Source organism: Hoplias malabaricus, chromosome 16 (assembly GCF_029633855.1).
Source record: "Hoplias malabaricus isolate fHopMal1 chromosome 16, fHopMal1.hap1, whole genome shotgun sequence".
Classification (NCBI taxonomy): domain Eukaryota; kingdom Metazoa; phylum Chordata; class Actinopteri; order Characiformes; family Erythrinidae; genus Hoplias; species Hoplias malabaricus.
In genome coordinates, this window is record NC_089815.1 from 20,984,973 (window position 1) to 21,005,174 (window position 20,202).

At 41.0% G+C, this 20,202-nt stretch overlaps 1 protein-coding gene across 5 annotated transcripts in view; it reads right to left on the bottom strand.

Annotated features, from left to right (window-relative positions):
- Window positions 1–20,202, bottom strand: part of tle2a (TLE family member 2, transcriptional corepressor a) — a 41,656-nt gene that overhangs the window by 14,603 nt on the left and 6,851 nt on the right. For all 5 annotated transcript variants that reach the window (XM_066647145.1, XM_066647142.1, XM_066647143.1 and 2 more), the window contains exons 2-4: window positions 14,373–14,539; window positions 1,833–1,896; window positions 121–165 (exon numbers count right to left, since the gene is read on the bottom strand). In XM_066647145.1, the coding sequence (XP_066503242.1) occupies window positions 121–165; window positions 1,833–1,896; window positions 14,373–14,539 (276 nt within the window). The remainder of the gene's footprint in view (window positions 1–120; window positions 166–1,832; window positions 1,897–14,372; window positions 14,540–20,202) is intronic.

The following is a 20,202-nucleotide window of genomic DNA, read 5'->3' on the forward strand; positions in this document are numbered from 1 at the left end:
GACTACATTCTGTAACTGCAGAACTATGTATGGCCATGTATGGTCAGTGGGGCTGAGAAAATGTGGTCATAATGTCATGGCTGATCGGTGTATGTATCTAGTGAACCGAGTGTCACTCACCTGTTTGTGCATCTCGATGTTGAGGCCGTAAGACATTTCATAGTACTGAAAAACAAGGGAGGATTTCGTTAGCTCAGAGACATTATGGCAGTGAATTTCTGTCGTCAATGTTGTCTTATGATTTATATTAATGGTTGCAGTGTAGAAGAAAATAACTAAATAAATAAAAACCCCTAATATTAAAAGGCTGAATGTGTGAGTGTGTAGTGCACTGTGTTGGACCACAGTCCCTGCGCCCAGTGATTGTGGGTAGGCTCTGGACCCACGGGATCCCTGAATATATGTATTTTATCAACCACACACTATTATCCTGCTTCAGTAATTCGCATTAAACAAAACTTACAACGCAGTAAGTCAGTGTTTTTAATTACTAAACACTATAAGGAACACAGATGGATCTTGTACATACTCTATGAGTGATGAGATACGGATATGAGTGATGAGAATAAAGTCGGGGACCTTCGACGGGTTGTTAGGGTTTACGAGGTTTAAGTGGCCAGTGCTCCATACAGCACTCAGCACTGGAAGAGTGGCCAGTGTGAGGAGCTGGACCAGATCAAAACCAAGCAGAACGGCCAGAAGACACTCGCCGTGTGGTCAGCTGGCTGCTAAATGGTGGCTTGGTAGGAGCCAAGAGGAAGAGAATGAAGTGTGAATACGGAAGAGAAAGGAATAAGGGAGTACTAGATTAAATGTGTGTGTATGAGAGAGAGTAAAAAAAGAAACAGATAAAAGAATGATATATGTATAGAGAGAGACAGAGAAAGAAGAATAGATAAAGGCTAGCATAAATTAAGAAGGAGAATTATAGAACAAACAGAGACAAAAAGAATTACATGAATGACTAAATAAAGAGTGAGGAGAGAAAGTGCAAGATAGAATAGAGAAGGAGGGAGAGAGGAAAAAAAATCGAGGAACAGAGAGCGAGAGAGAGCTCTTGCAGTAAAAGAAGCCGTCCTGACAGCTGCCTGTTGTATTCTGCAGCCTTGCCAAGAACCCACTGTTGCTAGGCGACTCTCAGACTCCAAAAATTATGAGCCAAAAAAAAGAAGAGGAAAGTAGAGGGGGAGAGAGAGACAGAGAGAGAGAGAAAAAGAGAAATGGAGCAGAGTATAGGCTGAGGCATCTCTGAGGAGCAAAATGTCAGACAGAGTACTGACCAGGAAGACCACTGGGCTCTGATACTAGTGTGGTGTGTGTGTGTGTGTGTGTGTGTGTGTGTGTGTGTTTGTTTTAAAGGTTGGTTCTCATGCTCTCTGATGCAAAGAGCAGAATGGTAGAACTCCTGATTTTCAACACAGGGGCAGAAACTGATCTGTAGATCTCAGGCAGAGAGAAGACAGCTCCCATTGATCCGACAGAAAACCTTTAACAGACTGCTTCTCCCTCAGATATTCATCAAAGCAATGTATGTGTGTGTGTGTGAGCATCTGTATGTGTGTTTCCATACATTTTCAGCCAAAAAATGCTTGCCCTGTGTAGGAAGACCAGAGAAATACAAATCTAAAACATAAACACCAACAAAATGGTCCCCATATTTTGTAGTGCATTTCCTGATTTATGTGGGGGTTCTTTTACACTTTCAAAATGTGACATCACCTAAGATACCTTGCATAACTGCAGTAACTAACTAAGCTAACTAACTTAGCTGCTAATTTAGCCACATGCTACAGGGTGTTTCATATCTCAAAATGTATAAAACAAGCTCTTACCATCACATAGTGCCTCTGGATTTCTGTCTTCTCTGTTGCTAGTTTCTCACACTCCAGTTTTAGGCTGGAAAGCAGATAAAGAGGGACATCAGTTACATGTGAAAATATTTTGAACGTCATCATGATGTTACATATTCCAGCATTAAACATGTGAAATATTAAGAATATATTTGCACCCACTCCCTTTCCAAAAGTGCTCAATCAGTCAAGACTTCTTTGTTTTCTGAAGTTAAACCTCTGGGGTCTTAAGTGCATTTTTTAAATTATTGCAGATCTTCCTGAATTGGCTTTTAAAGGAAGACTAGGTAGTATTTACACCTTAAAAATACAGATTAATATTATTGTTATTGTCTTGTTATTAACCTGCACTTAGCACTGCAGAAACTGCACTACGTAACTTTTGAAGGAGGGTAGGATAATACCCCCCCACCCCCAGCCCTCTCACATTTGACAGTGTTGTAAAAGTGAATTACACTTTGCAACTCTAGAGGGGAGCCCAGGATGAAAATACCAGATCTTACGTAGTGTTTCTTTAAACACATGTGTTTATGATGGCAGATATGGACGAATCAAACTCCTCATGCTCTGAAGCTCTGTTACCTTCCTCTGAACTTTCAAACTCCACTGCCACAGCTTTAGCAGCAGCAATTATTTTCACACATTTCATGGACATGGACTGAATGCAGAATGAAAGGTTTCCGATGTGATGTTGGAGTCCTTAATGAGTGTCCACTCGTCAGTTTCTCACAAAATATGGACAGAATCACAGTCCCAACATTTACAGCAATTAGTCACATACAGACACCTTTTATAGACTCATAACTCCAAATGTGAGTCACGCATGATCTGGTGATAAGATTCGAAAGGTCAGATTCAAATTCAGGAAATGTTACCAATGGACCATAATTCTTCACGCTGTTATCGCAAAGATAATTAAAACAAACAACAAATCTGACATGGGCTGCATTTGTAGAACTCAGAGTAATGGAAAATTATTTTTATACACTACTAGGGATGGGTGGTATCCACATTTTTTATACCGTAATACCGTCTCAATATATTATCTCTGTATAAGGCATTACCGTGGGGAGGGGTTGCTCTGTCAGACTGCGCTGAGCCTTATATCTTTGAGCCTAAAGTCGAGTGAGTTTAGCTAAACACAGCCCGACAGTGCACACCGACACATGTGTTGCCGATAAAAACCCGTTACTGTGAGAGCACATTTCAGCAACTGGTGCTGAAGGAACAGGAAAGTTCGAAAATAAGCAAAATGTGACGGTTCTACACTGTTTTGTAGCACAGCTGGCGCTAACGGGCAGTTGTGGTTTAGCACATCACAGCAGATTTTTCAGCGAATTGAGGCTCAAAACACACATATTTAGAGGATAAAGCCATAAACCTCGAGTGAAGTATTTTCTGAGAATTATGTCTCTTTTAACCTAAACCCAGCGCTAAACTTAAAACTGCGGTGGGCTACTGGTCTTGTGTTTTTCTCCACCTGTTTTCAGACCGTGACATCAACAGTCATTGAGCTCCCACAGCGCCCCCTTCCTGTGGCTCTCTTAAATGCACATGAACATTTTAGCCGACTTTTAAAGACACAGAACCAAAATTTGACACACCACACAGAACACACACGTTATAAATATCGTACACATTTTTAAATACCATGGTATACGGTATTATCATTATACCGGCCCAACACTATACACTACATCTATGGCAGTATGCTCCCATTCCTTAGCCTTGTGGCTCCAGTGCAAAATAAAAATTAAAGAGGGAAAAATAAATAAATAAATAAATAAAAACACCTTCAGACAGTGAAGACATCTTGGATGATTAAGCGCTTGTATTGTCATGAGAAATAATGCAAACTTCATTTCGAGTTGAGCTCTCACCTTGAGATGAGACCCAAAATATATTCCCATGCAGACTCTGTCAATCCCAGCCTGGATTCTTTCCAGGAGATGCTGGGAAAAGCAACTTTCTTCATGCTGTTCACGTTAATTAGGAATGGAGAGAGACAGATTTTAATAGCCATTTAAATTAGTTTAAAATAAAACAGCCTATTCAAGCCTCTCTGTTTGGAGTGTGTGTGTGTGGTGGCTTGGTGCTGCTTGGTCTTTGGTTGTGTGTATGAGATGCCCTTGACCAACGAGCCCTGCGGCCGTAATAATCCTGAAAAGGAAAACGAGGGAAAGAAGGAAAAAAAAAAAAAAAAAAGAATCCCAGCAAGTCATTCCGTCAACATTCAAGACAAGCTGCATGACCCCGAAACCCTAGCACACTGCAAATCCTTCACTGGGTGACATCTCATCGATGTCCTCTACAGCACAAACCACACACACACACACACACAAAGACTCTCTCACACCACAACACCCACATACACACTCCCCTTGCTGTATTTTAGCAGCTCTCCCGACGTTGCTGACTTGTTTGTGAGTTCTAGATTTATGCGCGCAGAGTGTGAGGACCTAGGAAAATTAGAATATGATTAATACTGCGACATTATGCCACTGCAACAGGTAATAACGGCACATCCGCTCCCCTTCTGCAGGGCTGTACGGACGCCGATAATTGACTCATTTATCACCACTGTTGGGGGGTGGAGAGAGGGGGGAGAGGGAGGGGGGGATTAAATTCATTCCCCTGATAGATTTTATTACTGTGGAATTGCCTTGCCATAGAAGTCGCCAGCATCGCAGGATTTCCACGAACTGACAAATCTATTGGCACATGTTCACACACACTGGCTTTCCTTATTTATTTCCTTTCTCCTTCACCTCTCTCTCTCTGTGTGTGTGTGTGTGTGTGTGTGTGTTGCATGTAACAGTAAGGATGCATTCCTCTGTGCTGCAGACTTCAGAACACGTCTGAACACGGCAAGACTATAGACCATTTCCTGATAACAGACTATAACATAAGAGCAATCATATTGGCATGTTTAGCATCATTACATCAGTCACAAAAAATGCTGTCGATTATTAACAGGTCTCAATTGAAGACAGACTTCAGCTCAAATAAACAAACATTTGCTATTTCATTTCTTCATTATAACCCTCTAGTTTATGAAACACACTCTGTCTCAATAACAGTGTTATTACATCCGCATCTCTCACCCACACACACCTGTCACAGTATTTATTTTTGCGATCGATATATTGTGTCACAAATAATGGCGATAAGCATCATTTTAAGACCATTTCATGTCACTGATATAAAAAAAATTATAATAATAATGGCGTAATTATGCAATTACACATCTTTAATTAAAAAGCTTTTGGCAAAAGCCATAGATTGAAAATGGAATATTAAAATATCCTAAATGAATAAAAATAAATAAATAAATCGAAATATAAATCAAACATATCAACGTAAGGGTAACAGAATATAGAGACCAGAGCAAACCAAAGAACAGAACAGAGTAAGTGTCTACAGTACAGTTGATGTTCATTCTGTATTCATTCTCATGTTTAAAAAAAAGCCAGAAAGCACAATGCTCTATATTGAGTTCAGCAAAAATAATTGCAGAAATATCCATATAATTGTACGATCAGTCAATAATGTAATTATTGTGACAGACCTACACACAGCGCCACCAACCTGGGAGAGGCACATGCTTGCTACCAAAACATGAAGCCAACTACTGCTTCTTTCCAAACTGCTGCTAACACAGTGCCACTAGAGAGAGGGAGGGGTATCCTATACACTCAGAAAGCAAGGAGTGTTGTGCTCTTTTAAACTGAGAACTCAAATGGCTGAGGCATCATCAGGGTCTGTCCTGACATTCTCCTGGAGGCTACTACTGTTTTCAAAATGTACTGTCTGCAATTTCGTTAAGAATCGATAAATGATTATTAGCTATGCAACAAACTTTTACGCAAACCACACATTCGTCACAGATCCAGCGCAAAACTAAAGACATATTTAGCTGATAATCTAAATTTAGGCTAAAGAACGTAGGTTTTGATATTCCCCTCCCACACCGAACCATCGTTTTCAATATTATATCGAATCTGAATTCTTCAAAATACACACACACACACACACACACACACACACACACACACATGAATATTTTCACAGTGGGCCATGAAATCCTTTGGGGTAAAAGCTCCTCTATTGTTTAAAGATTTGGCTGAGGCTCATTACACTTGTGTGTTAGTCAGTGTGGGTGTGAAAAAGGGGCAAAAAAATAAAATAAATAAAAGTGTGACTAGGAGAGCACTGAAAGACTGGAAGTAAGGGGCAGATGCACACAGTATTTCATGTACAGTACGTAGAAATAATGACACAGAGTAATTAGTGTTAGAGAGAGAGAGAGAACGAACAAGAGAGTGAAAGGTAGAAAATATGAGAAAAAAGAGCATGATAGAAAATAGAAAACAAGAAGAGAGAGAGAGAGAGAGAGAGAGAGAGAGAGAAACACACACACACACTTCCAATCTCTCTCTTGCAATGACAGCAGATAAGATGTGATCCGCGAACAAATCCGCAACCTGCCAGCACCATGACAGCTCTGTCAGCATAGCACTGTTACACAACACACACACACACACACACACTTACTTTTCAAACAGTCATGGTGAAATAAAAATAAAAAGGAGGAGCTGATCATTAACAGAGTCTCAACTACAACATTTAAGAAAACACTTCTAATGAAAGAGTATATTACAAAGATCTGACTTCACGCTCTCTCACACACACACTTTGCTGTTCTCTCCACAATTTACAAGCGCTTCATAAGTCATTAGAACCTCTCTCAGCACAACCATTTTCTCACTGAACATTTAGTTCTATATAACATTTGTGACCACACAAACGCAGCGTAACATGACAGAGCACTGAGGTTCATTTCTGGTGTTACACATGGTGTGTGTACATCAGTCTTTGGTGAAGGTGGCCGAGAGAAGGACATTGTACAAACTGCTCTCCATCATGGATGATGATGGTCATCCACTACACACCTTCATGGAAAAGAGGAGCAAGTTCACTGGCAATTTGCTGTCATACAGCTGCTCTATGGACACACTGACTGGCTCCTCGACTATTCTCAGGAGGACATCAGAAGATGGAGGACTGAGTTGAGTCACATAGGCATAGATCTATTCTGTTATAGCAACTGCAGTTTTTCTACCCTACATTCTTATGTATATGATCTTATATACAGAGCACAGCACAGCCCACATGGACACTATTTCAGTACCTTCTATATTTCTGGCCAGTTTATAGATGCCTTTAGATGTACTGTGTTGTTTTCTTGCTACTGGCTGCTTAAGTTACTACTGGATTTTAAACTGAATAAAACCTACACCTTTTAGACACCAGCTCTTCTGGATTTCAGTAAATACAAAAATCCAATCTTTTCAATATGTTCAATGTTGATAATAGATGCTGATATTGATGCAATTCCATTATTCATTGTCTAGTAACCACTTATCCAGTTCAGGGTCATGGTGTGTCCAGAGCCTACATGGAACGACAGGGCAGGAGCACACGCTGGAGCGGGTGCACACTTGAGTCGTCAATCCTACTAACGTGTTTTTGGACCGTGGGAGGAAACCAGAGCACCTGGAGGAAACACATGTGGACACAGGGAGAATGCACCAAATTCCTCACAGACAGTCACCTGGAGCGGGGCTCAAACCCACAACTTCCAGGTCCCTGGAGCTGTGTGACTGCGACACTACCTGCTGTGACACCGTGCCGTCCCAATTCCATTATTATCCATATTTATCGGCCAATATATAAAGGGAATAGCCCAGTAAACCCACTCACAATTTTACAGTGACTCCAGATGTAGACAGTCCAAATAATTGAGATTGTCGTAAGCAACATCACAAGTGTGTGCGCTCTAAAGGGAGAGCTGGAAGTGGTTTAAGCAGATTTCAGTGGGTCTGAGTGAGGATCTTTGTGACTTGACTTCTAGCATTTGTTATCAAGTGTCTTGTAGTCCCAGCACTAATAAAAAGAAGAAAAACTTGGCCAACATATGACCACCAAACATATCCTGGTTGATTGACTACATCTGGAATAAATGAGAAATGTTAAGAGCTAGATGCTATTCTTTTTGTAAAAAAAAAAACAAAAAAAAAAAAACTTTTTAATCAAAAGGGGGAAAAAAATTATACTGCCATTAAACTTAACACAATGAACTGGATCGGCTCAGTTTGTTCACCCAAAATATTTGCTCAAAAAGCATGAATTGTTCAAAATAGCGTTTAGCTACATATTAATCATCTTCATGTTCAGCAGAGAGCTCCACCCAAGCCTCCAGGCACCAGCAACAGAACAATCCATGGACCACACTAGTGTTCATGCACACATACATTAAAGGGTGTTTCCACATAACCAGCGCTTACATATGTTTCAAGCATACACACTCCCAGGGGAGTGCCTGAGCCCCCACACACACACAACAAGCTGCCCAAACCTCAACCACAAAAACTTCAGCTTTTAAAATAAAGACGTCACATCATGCATTTCTCCACACACAGAAACTCTACCAAAGCTTATATGAATTTACAGCAGCCTCAAGGGGGTTCAGCAGCAAGTGGGTCGGACTCTGCACATTCACTCACACACACGGAATCTTTCCTGAGCCAAAACTGTGTGCGCGCGTGTGTGTGTGTGTGTGTGTGTGTAGGGATGGGCTGAACAAGGATCATTACAGTAATGAGAGCCTCCTGTCTGTAGTTCTCTCTCTGATTAGAAGGCCTCATACAAACACACATGCAAAAAACATGTGCAGCAAGAGGCATGCGACACCACTTGGCCTTCTTCTGCGTTTTAGAGTTCGAGCTGTGGTTCACGTTTCTCCTTTTTACTTCATGGCTCAAACCAGGCGGCTGTTTACTCCAACAAACTAAACTCATCAATAACAAAGCATCTTATTGTATTGCAGTTCAGTCTTTCACAGGGCTAACGTTTTAGCTTGTGGTAGGGGCATTAGATTGGGACAAAACGCATACTCTTGCTGGAAATGTGCATATGCATGCTGTAATAAATGCTGAAAGAGATGATTAATCATTTAGGAGCTCCTTATAATTGCAGTATCAATATATATAAAAAAAATAATTTAAAAAAATGTCCATCTTAAGTCAGGTATACACAATTTTTAATTATTTATTTATTTTTAATTTATTCTTGCCCATCCCCCAATCGCACCATGCTACCAAGTAGTACGTGTGAGACGAGTGCATCCCGCTAAATGCCCAGATATGTTATGTAACAGATGTCTGTTTTGGCTAACATAACTGTGACAGGGGGGAGAGGGAAGGGCTTCCTACCGAAGGCCAATTATGTGCTCTGGGACTCCAATGGCTGAGGCATGACCTGAGATCAAATCTGCAATCTCCTGGTGACACAACCATCGCCTAGACCACTGCATGACATGGGAGCACAGCGAACACATTGATGCTGTTTGGACAAGTGGATGTGAGCTGTTCGCCAGCTCTCAATAAGCACATTTTAATAACAGATTTAGGCAGATTCAAAAGCACTGTCAAGTCCATTTTACTCTCATGTAAAACACACATCAATCATATTATGCATTAGCGTGTCATATTTTAGTTATAAACGCTCCAAGGTCAAGTTATAGTGATTTCCCTCCACGTTACTCCAGGGAACCTTGAGACTTGGGGTTTTAGAATATGACAACACATAAAACCTGTATGCATAAAACCTTCCTGGACGGTGCTCTGAAAAAGAACTTGTATGGATGAAATAGAAAGGCGAATTCAGGAAACATGAGGCTAAATTGAACATGTAAAATGGTAAGTATTATATATTTATGAACTTTTTTATATTAAAAAATTGATATAAGATGATGAGGTTAGGGCTTGATGAAGTTATACCTTACAGTTTAGCATGGATTTTCTTCACTGAAGCTGTAGATGATGGCAGCATGCTAAAGACCACCTTCCTACAGTGTCAAAATATTAAAGGAACACTAAGTAAGGGGAGTTTTTCTCCTACCTTCTGCCAAAAGTGACATAGTACAGTTTCTGCAGTGTTGAGCCCACAGTAGCAACAACAGAGGCTCTGTTCTCCCAATTAGTGCTCAGTGAAGTATCTCAATGATGTTGAAGCTAAGGTAAGGTATGTCATGTTTCTTTAACTCATAGCTTTAGTCCTTCAAGCTTCAAGTACAGCTCACATTAAATCACCACCCTTTAAGAAACATACATGACAAGCATACATGAAACAAACTTCAACTGGCCTTTACTGCCCAAGCAGCATAGCCTCTCACGGTTTTCAAACACTGGCTAAAGGCTCATCTTTTTGAGCAGTTTTTAAATAGTTGCTAATCCTGCTCTGAGTGAAATGCTTCAAATGGTCTTGAAATGCCTTAAATTGCACCAGGTTTCTCTTTCCTCAGCGCTGTTAAGCTTTTGGTTTTGTATTTATTCAATGTTATTGTTGTATTGCTCTCTTTCACGGTAGGTATGAGCTCCTGTATCTAGCAGAATCTTAGTTCAATATTATTTTGTACTCCAACCTATTTGTTCTGGCTACGATACACTGCCTGAGTCGATGACAGAGCACTTTGGTAAGTCACTTTGGATGAGCGCCTACTAAATGCTGTTACTGTAAATTACTACTGGTTATCTCTACTATAGTGAAAACCCTAGTACCTGTATTGTATCTCACACATCACTGCACTGTTCCCTGCACCACTTCAGCTCACCTCGCCAAATCGCTTTTCCTCCATCTCTTTCCTGTCCCCTAATCCAACAATCAGACTCAGGCCTCAATCAACAGAGTTAAAATTAAAATCTAAGCCACACTATGTATAGCCACGATCTAGCGGTGCCAGCATGTGTGTGTGTGTGTGAGAGAGACAGAGGGGGGACGTGTTTTACCTAGGAAATGATTAACACCCCAGGGGCCTTGGTTGTGACAGAGACAATGCGTGCTGGCACTGGCGTTGGGATAAAATGAAAAGCCAAAAGCAATCTGGCAGTGTGACCTAAAGGAAAGCGCAGATTCTGAGAACTGCCTCACAACTGCAGCTGCAACTAATGATTATTTCCCAAACAGATTAATATAATGAATATTATTTCATTAATGGACTAAACCAAAACATCATGTCTTGTTTGGTACCTCTCCTTTTGCTGCCACAATCATTCAAAATTATAGCTCTGTATTAAGCAATTCCTTCTTTTGAGAGAAATGAAGCAAATATTTTTGATTTTTTTGGGGGGGGGGGGTTTATATAAAAGAGCAAACTATTTGTGCTAAATGAAAACATTATTGCCAATACATTATATCTGCAATTTAATGTAATGTCTGCAAATTTTTTTTATTGCTACCAAAATTGAAACAAGACGAGCCAAACAAGTATTTTTATTTCACAAAATAAATCAAAGATCCGGCAGCACGGTGGTGCAGCAGGTAGTGTCGCAGTCACACAGCTCCAGGGACCTGGAAGTTGTGGGTTCGATTCCCGCTCCGGGTGACTGTGTGTGAGGAGTTGGTGTGTTCTCCCTGTGTCCACGTGGGTTTCCTCCGGGTGCTCCGGTTTCCTCCCACAGTCCAAAAACACAAGTTGGTAGGTGGATTGGCGACTCAAAAAAAAAAAGTGTCCATAGGTGTGAATGTGTGTTGCCCTGTGAAGGACTAGCGCCCCCTCCAGGGTGTATTCCCGCCTTGCGCCCAATTCCAGGTAAGCTCTGGACCCACCGTGACCCTGAACTGGATAAGTGGTTACAGATAATAAATGAATAAATGAAAATCACAGATCCAGTGCCTTGGGTCTATGGATTCACCTGTGCGTCAGATTTAAACGTTTATCAATATTTTTAGTAAAATCTTCGCAAGAATACAGTGCAGAATTTTGATTCAAATGTTTTCTGAATCTTTAGGTTCTGCTGCACTTGTATTTAATCGGTGAATGTGTGTGTGTCCATCCACATTTTGTGAGAAACTGACCAATGGACATCCATGAGTAAAAAGTAGGCTTTTACAGTTATGAAGATACGAAGAATTTTTAAAATCAAAATTTAAGAACAAATTATCTCAGTGATGAAGGTCAAGTGAAGCTTCACTACAGAGAGCTGAGATTGCTCTTAATATCTTCATACATAATATATGCAAATCAAGTGCATTTATATGTGAAATTAAAAAGCATGCAAAAAATACCTTAGAGCCCCAGAGGATTAAATAACTTCAAATCAAAGAGCTACACTAAAATTAAGAGGTGGCTGAATATTCAGCATAACATTCGAATATAGCACAAGTTCGTTGGAGTAGAACACTATTTTCATTATAAAATTTAAACAAAGTCTATGGAGTCAAAAAAGGGTCAAAAAGATTTTGAGTTTGTAACACAATACTCACAAATGTAATGGACTTTGTAAAACTAAAATCCACAAATGAATTGGAATCCACAAATTTAAAACAATAACAAATGTGTAAAAAAAAAGATTTGCATTTGTAAATCAAATGCCCTTCAATGTGTGAATCAGTACCTTCTCAAACGGCTTAAAATGTGCAAGAGCAAACCTTTTTAAGGTTCCAAATGTGACAGTGGGAGTTTTTGAATGAGGTGGAATAAATCCACACATTCGCCTTCTCTGCTGCGTGTGCGAATCTCTTTTTGCAGTCGCGGATTTAAGACCCTGTTTTGACGGCCAATTGATGGACCAATAGGAAAGCTTTAGCTGGACCAATCAGATTGTGAGGTTTGTTTAACCAATCAGAAGATTTGTTGCTGTCAACAATGGCTTTTCCACCAAAAGAACTCCGGTTCTTGAACCGGTTCTATTCCTGATTCTTGGAACCTAAAAAAGTCAGCAGCCCAAGGATGTAACATTTCAAAATTCAAAAGTGCAGGAAATGTATTACAGGTGATAAAAAAAAAAAACTCTGGCAAATAAACATATTTCTGTTAGCTAAACTTGTTTTGCTAGTGTTATCAACTGTATTACGTATGCTAAAATGCTCAAACTAGTGGAAGAGAGGAGTGGGAGGCACAGCCTTGGTAACAATGGAATTCTCTTCAATCCAGCACCAAATATAATTTCTAAACGGAACCAGCTTTAAACAAAGCAAGACATTTTTTTAAAAATGGATTTTTTGCAGTTAGTGTTACTGAGCACACGGCTTTGACTATACTAATCAAATACTAGTGCTTCGGCTACGTGCCAAGGCCAAAAGTTTGTGCTTAGGTTTTACATTGGAATTACAGCAGAGCAATGACCAGAAATATTTGACCAAAATATTAAAATATTTGACTGAAGGAGTTCTTGTTCTGGATGAGTGAGTGATCAAATATTTTCACTGTGTGTGTGTGTGTGTGTGTCTGGTTGATGGCACGGAGCAGACTGAGGGCTGACACAAGCAGCATTGGAAGATATGCGCAAAATAAGCAACCATTAGCATGGCTGGACAGCTATTTGGACAGAGAGCCTTTGATTTTATTTGGCCAGGCGCTCGACGCAGGAGCAAAATGAGGCCCAACAATGGGAATCTGGGGAGAGGGTGGATTTGCCCGCTCTGGCTGGAGGACTCAAAGCGGCAAGTGTGTGAAGGTGTGCCAAGAGAGAGAGGAGGCAAAGGAGGAGTGGATGGGTGAGGGGGGGAGAAAGGAATGGGACGCCATCACAGTCCCACGTTTCCCAGTCAGTCATGTCTGCTCTGGCCACATTCCTCAACTTCAGAGCGCACATCAAACATCCACAAGCCCACAGAATCAAAAGGTGTGTGTATGTGTGTGTGTGTGTGTGTATGCGTGTGCACATAAGTGAAAGGGATCTGGTGTCCCATCACAAAGACTTTCAAACCAAAGACAGTTTTCTAACCAAAGCAGACGCAGAACTCTTAGTAATCAGGAGGTTGTCTGGGAAAGACTGAACCAAGATACGATATTATGTCATTACAATAATTACCCAGCATTAAAATCATGCTCCTTGTGGAAAACAATATAATACGCATTAATGACTGTATTAATGACTGTGTGTATTGTCGAGTCCCATCACAAACCTCATCAATCTTATAAAGAACATCTTCAAAACAAACAAATGTACCACAGGACCAATTACTCTGGCTTTTCCAGCATTGTCAGTGGTGACAAAAAAATATGCACTTTCTGGATAAAATAGTTTTAGTGGATAAAGGTTTTTTGCTTTTCCTGTAAAGCTGCTATTTTGGAGATGTTTTTATTAGATAGCGACAATATTCAATCTATCAGTGAAGGAGCCAATGGGAACGTCCCAATGGGCCAAAATACACCACACTTTGATCATCCCTGAAAAAGTCATACCACCAGTCCTATCAACAAGTACAACTAGTGATTAATTCTTTGATCGTGACACAAAGCATCCAAAGCCGCCCTTTCTTCCGATTGCTTCCTGCCTTGCGCTGCAATCTGCCGGAGCATATGTTGTTTTAAGCGAATGACAACAATGTTTCAGCTTTTTTTGAGTCACTGACTTTGTTGACTAATCACTGCAGTTCTATCACCAGTGCTAAAATATTCAACGATATCATCAATATCCCCTTTAGAGCATACGTGCAGATGGTATTGGATCATACCTGTGGTACTGAGTCTGCAGGAATTGGAACTCCTCTTTGATGCGGTCCAGCGTCTCGGGGTAGGTGAGTTTCAGAGACTGAGCCGACCCAGAGGCTGCAGCTGCTGCCGCCGCCGCCGCCGCTGCTGCTGCAGAGGCTGACGACCCAGGAGGTGGTTGGAGAGGTGCCTGAGAGAAAAAAGCAACTGAGTTTAGAATGGTGTCAGAAAGAGTATTTTAAAACTACAGTTTACAGCACTGGTCCTAGAGTACCGATGTCCTACATGTTCCACATATCTGGCCCCACTTAAGAGCACTTAAAATGTAACGTGTGTGTTGGTAAAAAGGAAAATAACAACAAGTGCAGAAGATTGGTCCTTTTTTCACCTGTCCAGAACAATTTTCAATCATGTTATAGATGTAGCGTTAGGAATTCTGTCCATGGTGTAGCATAGTATGTAGCATGGTATTTTTCAATATTAGATATAAAGGTAGCCAGGACTGCTTGTCAATGGCTGTATTGCACTGAAGAAGTCCCAAACATCTTAAAGAAATAAAACAATAATCATAAATAGCAACAATGTGCAGCTCCCAGCAATAATACTATTGATACTTTAGCTCAATAGCATTCTCAGTAAATGTTTGTTTGGTCCAGGTCCGACATTTTAAACCCAAAGTACCTCCAGACAAAAGACACGGCTCCTTTCTTCGGCAAAAGTTCTTCTGTGCCATTGTCATCTACTTCAATGTCTGATACAGAACTTCCCCTGTCCATTTTCACTGCACTCAACAACTCCACTAATACTTGCGTGCCGTTCTATGCGTGTTTAACGGCGCAACAATGAAAGACATCCCATGAAACAATGCAACCTGTGCACACAAGTCTAAGGGTGAATCCCATCATTTGCCTTGGTGTAGGGGTGCCTCAATTCTTGTTGGGAAAGAGGGGTAGGGCTATATCTCCCCTAAAACTGAGAATTTTTTCCCAGGGGCACACGAATGCCTGTGAATTACTGGAAAGATGATGGTGCACAGGATCAAAGAAAGCAACAAATATCAATATTTTCTCCTTTAAATACACGATAACAATGCATTATCTAAGTTTAATGTAGTTTCAATGCATTGTGTCCCTTACTAACAAGCACACAACACTGCTAAGTTTGCCAATATCCTGGAGTTTCCATTTCCTCCTTAGACGATAAAGCAATTATATTCTAGTGCCCTGTGGCTACCACAGCATTTAAGGTGGAACTGGATGTTTCGAAGAAAAAGCTTCCAAATAAGCGACTGAATTCAGCTTCATATCACAGAGAATTAGGAGTGGGTGATATTATATAAGTTTAGAAAGCTTTTGATCTCTCACATCACTATCACAACTGTGAAGGAGCTTCAAAGCTTGGCTTTAAATCAGTGTTAGGTTTTATTGTAGAATCACTAAGAGGAAGTCCAGCTAGGAAGAGTTTTGGCAGCCATCTCACTTTGGAACATTGTTTAGAACGATTAGTGGTCAGCAGCACATGTCCCAGTGGCTTATTCTTGGTAACAAGGCCAGAATGCAAACTCTAATTCAGCATGGGGCACAGTAAAAGTTCACTTGAAAGTGAAAATGATGACAAAATGCATGATCATGGGTTTGTTGCTGTACTGTCTTTCCAAGAACGTGGGTTACTCTGCGCATGTAAAAGCAGGGAAAACCTGAGCAATAACAAACCAAGCAGAAAAGGCTTGGGGTAATCTTGGTGCAAACTTTCTCTGTGTCTCTCTGTATAATTTCAAATGCAATTCCTGGACATGCTTCATTAAACTGATTTAAATTGCAAACACAGAATGCACTGAAATATCTACGCACGCGCGAGTGTGTGTGTGTGTGTGTATACACAGATACTGTGTACAAGACAAGACTGAAGGACACAGATGAAAGACAAGCTCCCCACCAGGAGCTGTAATGATGGGTGGGTGGAGGGGTGGAGTGTTCTGACACAAGGACCATTGTTAGGGTATAAAGCATTAGAGACAGATGTGTGTGCGCACACATTCATGCATGTACGAGAGAGTGTGTATGTGCGTGCGTCCAAAAAGAATTTTGGGGGGGGGGGGGACTAGTGCCTCTGTTCAAATTAAGACATTTGCTTAAAATTAAGCATGGATTAGAAGCGGGGGGTGCAAGAAAAGGGGACCCCATGAGGGATCCACTCCCACCAGGCTGCCTGATCCCTGCCAGCTACAGCAATTAGGACCCCAGCCTCAGGGTAATGCAGACAGACAGGCAGACAAAAGCCCCTCTGCATTACCGTAAGGCCTGTCCGTCCATCCGTCCGTCTCACTGCGTCTCTGTTAACAGAGGCCCTCTCACCTGCTCCTAAGCACTGCTGGGGAGTGTTTTTGTTCGCACGAGATGTTTCTTCTTTTAATGAGCTGGAGGGGAGACAGACTGTCACGAGGACGTAATTAAGCCAAAGACATCTTAATGATAGTCCAGAACTATGTCTTTATGGAATGTAAGAAAATACAAGTTATAGCCCATTTGACTAAAAAGTAATCGCCCATAACATAAACGGTTACAAATTGATAAGAGGCAATTCAGCAACGAATGGCACTTTTTCCACTGCATGGGACCTACTCAGCTCGTCTTGGCACTATTTGGCTCTTCAGCTTTTCCTTTAGGCAAATCTGTTGTGTGACATCACTGGCTTCATTTTGGAGGTGTTAGTGGCAAAGCTACCAGGGACCTGGGACTGAAAAGCGAGTGGAGTCGAGCAGAGTAGGCTTCGTCAAGTGGAAAAGCACCATAACAGGCAGCGTGTTAAAGGAACACTAGGTAGCATTTTTATCTTAATATTAAAGCTTCAAATATCAGTGTGATGTGTCACTGACCTGCAATTGGGAGAATAGAAATTGTTTTTGTTGCTCCAAGCTCAAAACTGCAGAAAATGCCCTATGTGAATTTGGAGGAGGGTTTGAAACCACACTACTTCCACCCACCTCCCTCTTGAACTCAGGACAATGCTGTAAAAGTGAATTACACTCTTCAACTATAGGGTGGAGCCCAGAAAGGAAGCATTGTACTGAAATCTGTGTGGGGTGGAGGGGGCAGTGGGGGTTTTCTTACCCTCCTTCAAATATTACATAGTGCAGTTTCTGCAGTTCTAAAAACAGTAGTAATGATGCTGGCTGTACGCTCCATATTAGTGTTGTTGTTGAGTAGGAGCTACTGTTTAAAGAGTTTCACCATACAACATAACTTACTGTGTTATTCAGTAGGAGCCTGTCTGTTAATAATACACAGTAAATACTGAACATGAGAATCAACAAACAGGAGCAACATAAATGGTTAACACAGCAGCAACACAAGCAAACCCTCAATGAGGCAGACCCTACCTCCACTGGTTTTAGGAGCAGTGATTGGGGGGGAGGTGTGGGATGGGACCTTGTATGTGGGGGAGGGGGGTGTGGGACGGAGCCCCACGGCTGGGGCTCAGGAGAGGGATGATGCATTGTTAGAGCCCATAACGAGCTTTTCTCTACAGCCCTGCAATTCAATCTGCCATCCAGATGCCTGAGCTAACACAGCTCTGGCCTAGCAGGGAGTTTGTTCGTTCTCTCTCATTCTCTCTCTCTCTCTCTCTCTCTCTCAGACACACACACTCACACACCAATTACTCCTCCCAGCCCAAAGAAAAGAGCCAGAAGAACAAGAGGAGTAAGGCCATTTGATGGCAAAGAGAGGGATGGCAAAGGAGGATGAGGGGGAGAGAGAGAGAGAGAGAGAGAGAGAGAGAGAGAGAGAGATACAGGAAGGGAGGGAGGGAGAATGACACTTGGCTCTGTTCCCTTCTTCCTCTTTATTTCCACTGCCCCTCTCTCTCTCTGATATTTACCTCCTATTGTGTGCCTCCTTGCACAGGTGCAAAGAGACTTCCGGAAAAGAACTGTGGGCTCTTTACTGAAAGGCTAGAAAGTGGAGTGCCATTTAATAAATTGGATCTTCATGAAGACTGCAATGACGGCTAACATTTGCAAGTACCGAGGGCTGCAATTAACAATTACGCCGCCTATAATCAATGAATCTACTGACTAATATTTAATTATATGTCTAATCACACTATTACACCATCTGCCATTTCCTCTCACATGCTGCTGAAACAACAGGAAACCATACTGCGCCCAGTTAGAGAGATGGCATACACTTTCTTCGTGTCCAGTGGAAATACTTGAGTGAAGTACTTGCTGCTACACATCCAATATTTCTGAACACGGTTGTTGAGGCAGATTGATTCGTAAAAGACTGGTCTCAAAACATACAAGAGACAAGAAAACACAAATATTGCAACATCTCACTTTCTCGTTACCTTTTTTTAAACCGTTGCTGTTCTGAGGCACGTCACTGTAAAACCACAATGAAACATTAGATTCTTGCAAACAGCACATGGTCATCCTTGTATAGCTGACAAGGAAATTCACAAGAAGCCTTGTCACTCACAATTGTGAGTTTTACTTCCTTACTAGGGCTGGGCAATTAATCAAAAATTAACTGAAATCAGCATTCAATGTAGTGCTGGGCAATGAAACGATATTTTCGTGATTAATTATAAATTAAATTCATTTGTTTCGTGATTAATTTTAGCTTTATAACGATAACGATGATAAGCTTCAAGTAATAGAGCTCAATAAACCTTCATTTCTATTGCTGGTTAGCATATATATTAAATACGTTATAGTTTCCTGTTCCCTCTGTGTTTTGGGGTGTATTTTATCTGGTGTGGTGACCCCCTGTCAGAACACAACCGCAGAATCTTTCCCTTGTGTACGGGGAGAACCCGCTGGAATTTTCTTCACTTAAAGTGTATATTCCTCTGGGAAATGTTTTCCCGTTTGCGAGACCACTGTTCTTTGCCCGAGGTGTTTCTTTCCTACATTTTCTCCGCTCGCAAATTTTGAATTGGACCCGATGCCATAGATCAGCCTGCTTCTCTTAAATAAACACGGCCAATAAATAAACACAACTGTTCCCGCCTTGCACCCAGTGATTCTTGGAAGGCTTCGGACCCACAGCAACCCTGAACTAGATAAGCAGTTACAGACAATGAACACTGAAACTGAAGACATTCTAGCTTTCCCACTGTTACAAGCCTTCCACTGGTCTAAGCCTGGGTTAAGTGTAATATGTTTACAGTTCAGCACTTGGGGGTGTTTATTTATTTATTAATTTATTATCTTAAATTCTTATATAATATAAAATATATTATTATTATTATAAAATATATTTATAAGGAAGTCCTTTGTTACAGTGTGACAAAATGTTGCAATAAACATTGAAAATAATCAATAAAGAAAAACTTATCGTGATATCATTTTTGGCCAAATTGCCCAGCTCTAATTCAACGTATTATTGCCAGTATAAGTTTAATTGAATCATTTTCTTTTAAATCTGTTAATATTTTGTTAATAATTGCAACTAGGCTGTGACCACCAAAAAAACCCCTCTGTCTACCAGTGAAAATCACTGGAAAAATTAATAGTACACAAGTGCATATAAACACCCAAAACAGCCTCTCACTGGGCATCATGGTCAATGCTAATGAACTGGAATTTTCTGTTTTGGGTCGAGTTCAGAATAAATCATGTGACCTACACAGAATATGGTACATCTTCAGCAATCTCCCCAGTCACCATCTCTTGGTCATTTCCCAAGTGTCCCAGGCACACTTTTAAAACAAACGAAGAAAAAAAAAGTGGAGGACGGCTTTATAACCTGGGCCCATTAAACCTCCCCACCTTCAGCATGTAGCTGGGCCAGGGTAGAAAGCTCTAAGAAGCTGTCCTCGAAGAGCACTGGCTTAAACCTGGGATAA